Below are 8,262 nucleotides of genomic sequence, written 5' to 3'. Positions count from 1 at the left end.
ACCTATTAACCGGAGGCACGCCCCCCACCATCGTGGGCCCACCGAAGCTCCACTGACGTACTTCTTCCTCCTATATATACCTACGTACCCCCAAACGAACAGATACGGCCAAAAACCTAATTCCACCGCCGCAACTTTTTGTATCCACGAGATCCCATCTTGGGGCCTGTTCCGGAGCTCCGCCGGAGAGGGTCGTCATCACGGAGGGCTTCTACATCATCATAGCCTCTCCGATGAAGTGTGAGTAGTTTACCTCAGACCTTCGGGTCCATAGTTATTAGCTAGATGGCTTCTTCTCTCTTTTTGGATCTCAATACAAAGTTCTCCCCCTCTCTTGTGGAGATCTATTCGATGTAATCTTCTTCTTTTTTGCGGTGTGTTTGTTGAGACCGATGAATTGTGGGTTTATGATCAAGTCTATCTATGAATAATAATTGAATCTTCTTTGAATTCTTTTATGTATGATTAGTTATCTTTGCAAGTCTCTTCGAATTATCAGTTTGGTTTGGCCTACTAGATTGGTTTTTCTTGCCATGGGAGAAGTTCTTAGCTTTGGGTTCGATCTTGCGGTGTCCTTTCCCAGTGACAGAAGGGGCAGCAAGGCACGTATTGCATCGTTGCCATCGAGGATAACAAGATGGGGTTTATTTCATATTGCATGAATTTATCTCTCTACATCATGTCATATTGCTTAAAGCGTTACTCTGTTTTAACTTAATACTCTAGATGCATGCTGGATAGCGGTCGATGAGTGGAGTAATAGTAGTAGATGCAGAATCGTTCCGGTCTACTTGTCACGGACGTGATGCCTATATACATGATCATGCCTAGGTATTCTCATAACTATGCTCAATTCTGTCAATTGGTCAACAGTAATTTGTTCACCCACCGTAGAATACTTATGCTCTTGAGAGAAGCCACTAGTGAAACCTATGGCCCCCGGGTCTATTCTCATCATATCAATCTCCATCACTTTAATCTTGCTTTGCTTTTTACTTTGCCTTTTACTTTTCACTTTGCATCTCTATACCAAAAATACCAAAAATATTATATCTATCAGATCTCACTCTCGTAAGTGACCGTGAAGGGATTGACAATCCCTAATTGCGTTGGTTGCGAGTAGCTATCGTTTTGTGCAGGTACGAGGGACTTGAGTGTGGCCTCCTACTGGATTGATACCTTGGTTCTCAAAAACTGAGGGAAATACTTACGCTACTCTGCTGCATCATCCTTTCCTCTTCGGGGAAATCCAATGCAAGCTCAAGAGGTAGCATGTTACTTGCCCGAGATTCGATCGTCGGTATCCTTATACCTAGTTCAATCTCGTTACCGGCAAGTCTCTTTACTCATTTTGTAATGCATCATCCTGCAACTAACTCATTAGTCACATTGCTTGCAAGGCTTATCATGATGTGCATTACCGAGAGGGCCTAGAGATACCTCTCCGATACTTGGAGTGACAAATCCTAATCTCGATCTATGTCAGCCCAACAAACACCTTCGGAGACACCTGTAGAGGATGTTTATAATCACCTAGTTGTGTTGTGATGTTTGATAGCACACAAGGTGTTCCTCCAGTATTCGGGAGTTTCATAATCTCATAGTCAAAGGAATATGTATAAGTCATGAAGAAAGCAATAGCAATAAAACTTAACGATCATTATGCTAAGCTAACGGATGGGTCTTGTCCATCACATCATTCTCCTAATGATGTGATCATGTTCATCAAATGATAACACATGTCTATGGTTAGGAAACTTAACCATCTTTGATTAACGAGCTAGTCAAGTAGAGGCATACTAGGGGCACTCTGTTTTGTCTATGTATTCACACATGTATCAAGTTTCCGGTTAATACAATTCTAGCATGAATAATATACATTTATCATGATATAAGGAAATATAAATAACAACTTTATTATTGCCTTTAGGGCATATTTCCTTCAAAGTGGACTCCATAAATAATACACGTAAACAATCTAGATAGGTAGCATAGTGCATAAAACAATAGATAGGACCCAAAATAAACCTCATACATAGTTCATACCATTGCAACACCAGCAATTCAGATAGGTATCATAGTGCTTACAACAATTCTTGCAAATAGATAGGTGTCATAGTGCTTACAACAATAAAAATAAAAGTAGATAGATAGGTAGCATACTATATACATCATCACTAGATTAGACTAAGTCTCGACCACTAAGCTCAATGACAGAATCTTCATCACAAATTCCCTTGATCTTCTTCAGCTTGCGCTTGTGAATTTCTCCAACTTTAGTCAGCTCATAAATGGCTATCTCTAACTTCTTCTTCTCCATCTTCAGCCCATCCTCTCCTGCATCACCTCAATCTTGTCCTTCATTAGTTGTTTCTTATTCTCCTTGTGGTCTTGAAGTTCAGTCTTCAGCACATACATCTCCTTCTTGAGTCCATTGATATCCCTATCCTTCTCCAGCTCATGCAACTCTGTCCTCAGGTTCTTGATCAGTTCTCCTTGGGCTTTCTGAATGGCCTTCATACCCTCTATGACATACTGCTTCTGGTCCAGCTGCTTCTCCAAGCCTTCATTGTCTTCTGCCATTATTTTCTTGAAATTTTCTTGATAGGTCCTTTGCACTTGTTGCTTGAGCATTTTGTTAACATCAGCAACAAGGTTCTTGTACTACATGGTAGCGGTGTTAACCTCCTCTTCAAGCTTAATCACTACCTGTGCATGATCAACCCCTTCCTTGGTTCTAGCAGCACAACAATCTTCATGTCTTGCCCAAAGCTTTTGAAGAGCTTTTTTTTACTAGCTTTAGGATACTCCATATCAACCCATTGAACATAACAACAATTGCCAATCTGTAAGAAAAATAAGTAACTTAACCATAAGCAGCTACATAGGTGTACCAGAGTTACTTAACCATAATCCAAACTACATAGTTTCTTAGATAAGAAAAAAATTATTTAAACATTTGAAATAAGCAGATTAAGGGTGTCTATATCTATGTCTAAGCCCTTTTCCCAAACCAATTTGATCATTAACCACTACAATGCAGACATTCAGAGAAAAACTTGGCTTGCATTGAGTAACTTAATCTTGTTCTAAAAGTACAGAAATTATGAATACTATATAGATATAATGCACAGAAAATTCTTACCGACTTACTGACCATAATCTATTTGTACAAGTACGGAAATTATGAAAACTGTAGGACATGTATTAACACTGTTGAAACAGAGCAGTTTACATGGGATTTCAAACAAGAAAAGCATGATAGGGATTGCAACTTAAATCCTCACCACATCAATAAAACCTCCTTCCAGTTATGCCACCTTGGAATGCTACGAATTTCTTGGCTATTTTTCGGTGGTAGCAGTGGGCCCTTCTCTGTCATTGCCTTCAAAGTCCGAGTCGTCTACGGTTAGGAGGGGCTGGATTGAATTCAAAAGGAATTGGTAGTGGTCAAATACACCGGATCCGGTCCATTTCATACCAAAACAAAAATCTGAAATCCCTAACCCTAGGCTATCAGACAAATGGAAGGGCATTACCTCCCCGGCAAAGTGGACCAGTCTGCCCAAGAAAGCATTGCGGCGGCAACGTAGAGGGAACGAGAGGAGAGAGTGTGAATAGCACTGTTTCCTTTAGGGGAACGGGCCGACCGGCTTAGCACAAAGGGAGCGAGTGGGACTGGCACTGTTTCCTTTGAACAGGCTGACTGGCTTGGTCGGTACGGCCGTTAACGCCCGTTAGCGCCGCGCCATCACCGTTGTCGGCCCGCAAGTGATCGGCCACGTCAAAACACGCTCACAAATTGGTTCAGTGTTTTTTTGCCACATCAATTTCTTCGATTCGGTGCAAAGTGTCATGTTTTGTAAAGTGATGGTTTTCCGTAAGTTGTGACATGAAAGTGATGGTTTTGTGCCTTTAATACTTTATCACATCTTTTTCTAAAAATTTCTTGGTTTCCGATTTCTCGAGGCAAATATGTGAAAACCTGGGGATTTTCTTAATTTCCAAAAATATTGTAGCAAACACATTGACGAATGTTGATCGAAAATGCTGGTTACCAGACCCAGGATCATGTATTAGTTTAGTAACACGGTCCATTGTGACGGTGACATTCACTACAACATGTATATCCAAAAATTTCGCCACCCACACTACAACATGTACATATCATATCAATCCCCAACTCTCCCAGTACCAGGGCTCACCGAAGGACATCACACCAACCCAGTATGTAAACCTGTGCTTTCCTCCACAAGGGGCTCCTCCCGTCCTGTATGCCAATCAATCAGTTACATCCAAAGCCATGAGTTAATGGTGTGCAATCTGTGCTATTGCACAAGCTCTGGCATCAGCCTCAGCAGGAACGAGATCTCCCGCTGTGTGAAATTCGGCGTCGATGCGGCATCTTTCACCACCTTGCCGCTCAGATCATTGATCTCTGTATCGGTCTCCGGGAGGGCGATGAGATCAGAGACAGCCCCAGTGATCTCCGGCACGAGGTCGACGATGACCCCGTTCACCCCCATCAGGTGCTGCATGTACACCGCCTCCGGCACGTTACTGCACATTTGCACAACGGCGTCAGAAACCTTTTACTCCGTCGTTCTAAGAAGTTGATGAAGAACTAGAGAACTTACTTGAGAGTGCCGTAAGTTAGTAGGGAGAGGTCAGCCTCCTTGATCTTGGGTATAGCGGTCGGGAACCTGAAGACGGCGCGGGCCTCGGACACGATCCCTTGCATGCCGCTGGCAAGGCACAGCTTGACCGCCTCTTCCAACGAGTTCCTCCTCACGTCGGCGTAGATTTCCGTCCCTCCGTTCGTTAAGAAGTACACCTGACAAACATCGTAACGATGGCAATCAGTGACGCTCATGGTGTGGAATGGATATAAGTTCCATGTGCTTGCAATCTGTCCGGTAATAATATTGCACTTACAGGGTATGTGCTCTGCAGTTTTCGCATGAGCTGCCCAGCATCGGGCTGGAAGCTAGAAAAAATGATAGGCCTATCCTTGGCACACTCGAAGACCACCTGTTCACAAGTTGAAAATCTGATGTGTTAGAACAACAGGTATCAAGCTGTAACCAACCAAAAGTGACTCATGTACTGCAGTAATAGTACATGCCTTGAGGATGGCCTGGAGGATGTGAGTAAGCTCCTCATCTTGGTACACAAGATTGTCATCGAATTTCAGCTCGACATTGAAGCCCAATCTTGGATTGACCTTCTCGAATGCTTCTTGAAGGGTGCAAAGAGGATCATCTGACTGGACGTTCCAATTCAACACCCGACCGTCCTTCATTTTCCGCAGCAAAGGCTTCCCATTCTGAATTTAGCAATAAGCAATGAATAATCAGATGCATTGTGTCAAACTTTATGTAACTACTACTAATGATCAAATTAGCACACTGGTGTTTTGCACTTTCTCCATACCTTGCCTTGCTTGTTTTGTGGGCCATACTGGAGGAAATCTTCCAACTGAAGATCAGTGACACGCTTCTCTGAAATTTTGCCCTGAAAACAGATAGTCCTGGTGAGTTAGGTTGGTTGCTTACACAAGTGATATGGAAACAGGAAAATATCAAGGTTGGCAGCATGTTTTGGCATGTGCTTTTTGTGGTGGTTTCTACATGGCTGTTTGGATAGCAACCAACAACTACCCTACCAAAATTGCTGCCTAAATTTCGGGTGTAAGCCAACTTTTTGGCCAGCTATTCAGTTTTATTACCAACATCTGGGCGAGCCCACACGGCAAAATCGTTAGCCAAATAATTGATGGGCCCCATCCAAACAGCCCTACAATCACCCACCGGGGAAAAGGAAATGTTGGAAAGTGATACGCATACAGAGCAAGAGGCGCATATGAACTTACATGTTCTTCAGTAATGATGAAGTTGTCATGGAAGATGACTGGGCAGACGTCCTTGGTGACCTACAAAATCGATATTCATGGTTCTCTTCTCAACATCTTTGCACACTGAATTATTTAGGAGACAAAGAGAGAAGGGAGAGAAGTGAAAAAAATCAGTATCTTCTTTGAACACTTTGAACAAATTTAGCTTTGAAGCAAATTAGAAATGGAAACATTTACTTGGCGTTTTGCGCAATAGCACCGTAAGAAGAAAAAAAACGATGGACTGAATCGATAGATATATGCGACACGCAAGATATACGATCTTGATAAGTACAAGGTGGAGGTGGGGTTTGGCGTTAGCATAAGTACTAGATCGCACTAGTGCAACAGGACAAACGAACAACTAGCTAGTGTATTGCATGAGTGCTGCTTCAGGTACGACAAAAGTTGTACGATCGTTGATGCAGCCTCGTCACAGTCCACTGTAATATCTTACCAACATCGGGTACATCAAGAGTATAATGACATTTCAAACAAACCAATCCAGGACCAGACCTTTAATCTGCCAAATTACATCTATAACTGTACCACATCTAATTCAAATATTGCACTTTGGGTCTGTCTAGGACAGATCTACATTTACCCTAGTTATTACACATTAAGTGACTCGATCAAACATAAAAAAAATATCCTCATAAATCTTCGCGAAAAATCATTGATATAGGATATGCAATACTTAGAGCAACTCCAAGAGCTCCTGTACAAATCTTCTTCCAGGATGACCCTATAATCTAGGAAAAGTTTTCTAACACCTACTCCCTCAGTCCCATAACAGGAGGGAGTGCATTTTACCGTTCCCGTAAAACTTCTGCTCATAAAATATGACCCTATTATCCACCGCCATAATTATATGAGAAGATCATCTTCCCGCAAACTTAAAGGACGGAGGAGGTGTTTCTATGAAATCCTGTAAAAAAATTGCAGAGGCTTTTTTTACCATAACTTTCCGTAAATGGAAGTGTTTTTTGGAAACGGAAGCTATTGGAGTTGCTCTTAGAGGACATCTAGATGCTTTAGCAAAATTATTGTGGTTTTAAACTGTGTTATTAGTACAAGTTACAGTAGTATATTATTTCGTGCTGGTGAGCTGGTCAGATCTGGAGAGCTCGATGAGCCGCCCCACTTCTCCACATGGGAGGCCACCGCGACGCACGTGGGGTCGCTCCGCTACGCGGCGACCTTCCTCTCTCCCTTTCCCCTTCGGCGACACGGCAAACGTGCTCGAGCCGCTCCGGACGGCCACGTCCCCATCAACAAAGATCCCCTAGACCGGACACACTACACCGAGGAGAGCTACACCAGTTCCCGGAGGCCCGGGACCCACGTAGACCGATCCCATACACCCGTTCCTTTCCTCGGAACCCGCGCGACCTAACAAATTAATTAACGTAGCACGCAGGGGAGGTGGGAGGGATTCGATTGGAGCAGAGCAGACGGGATCGATCGATAATTATACCTGGACGTCGAACTCGACGTAGTCGACGGCGAAGCGCGCCGCCTCGTTGAACGACCGGACCGAGTTCTCCTTCACCTCCTGCATCCGCCGGTCCGGCGACGCCAGCGCGTTCATCCCCTTGCCGCGGTGCCCGATCACCGCGAACCGCCGGCCCGCGCCCCGCTGCTTCTTCACCATCGACGCCGCCTCCGCGTCTGCGGTCGCACGCGCGCGCGTTATTACCGGCCGATTGATGACCAACCGTAAAGTAGAGACGCGAGGACGGCGAATGAAACGGCACGTACCGAGGACCCGCGCGGCGGCGGCGGCGGCGAGGTGGTCCGGCACGACGACGTCGAGGGTGGGGACGTCGGCGACGCGCGCGGCCTTGAGCAGAGCCATTGATCGGGCGACCGATGTGTTATACGTACGCACGTGCGGCGCGCCGAATTGGTGGGGATGTCGGACAGCGAACGCCGGGCTGGATTCGGCGAGGAGAGGAGAGGAGAGGGGCTCAATGGCTGGCTGGCTGGCTGGGTGGCTGGCGAGTTGCAACGGACGGGGAAAGGAGTTTATATGGACGGACGGGTAGACGCCGGAGTTGAATGTGATGCCGGAGCGGGAATATTCCAGGGTGCCGCTCGGGCTCCCGGGTTTATCCTCCGGGATATTCGCTTTGCCGCATCGCCTTTTCGTTCCGGACAGGTCTCTCTCCTGTCCTATTTTTACGTCGGCCTGTCCCGCTTTTCCTTCTCTGTTCTCTCTCTTTTTTCTGATTGAAAAAAACATCTGTAACTTTATTTATTTTTATAGATTTTTTAGAGACTAGAGAAAGGAAGCAGTCCATAATTAGAACTGGCACCGGATTGTTTATGTTTGAGAAATAAGAGGAAGAAGAGGCTTTAGATCAGGG

At 44.8% G+C, this 8,262-nt stretch overlaps 1 protein-coding gene across 1 annotated transcript; it reads right to left on the bottom strand.

Annotated features, from left to right (window-relative positions):
• Nucleotides 1–4,035: 4,035 nt before the first annotated feature.
• On the bottom strand, nucleotides 4,036–7,907 carry LOC119269367 (glycerophosphodiester phosphodiesterase GDPD1, chloroplastic-like). The gene is made up of 8 exons (XM_037551180.1): nucleotides 7,655–7,907; nucleotides 7,371–7,564; nucleotides 5,873–5,932; nucleotides 5,434–5,514; nucleotides 5,126–5,326; nucleotides 4,936–5,031; nucleotides 4,638–4,834; nucleotides 4,036–4,560 (listed from the first exon to the last, which is right to left on the bottom strand). The coding sequence occupies exons 1-8, from the start codon at nucleotides 7,749–7,751 to the stop codon at nucleotides 4,329–4,331; spliced, it is 1,158 nt and encodes a 385-aa protein (XP_037407077.1). The 5' UTR covers nucleotides 7,752–7,907; the 3' UTR covers nucleotides 4,036–4,328.
• Between the last annotated feature and the right edge of the window lie 355 nt (nucleotides 7,908–8,262).

The sequence above is a fragment of the Triticum dicoccoides genome, chromosome 3A (genome assembly GCF_002162155.2).
Source record: "Triticum dicoccoides isolate Atlit2015 ecotype Zavitan chromosome 3A, WEW_v2.0, whole genome shotgun sequence".
In the NCBI taxonomy this organism is placed as follows: Eukaryota; Viridiplantae; Streptophyta; class Magnoliopsida; order Poales; family Poaceae; genus Triticum; species Triticum dicoccoides.
This window is presented reverse-complemented; position numbering and strand designations above follow the sequence as displayed.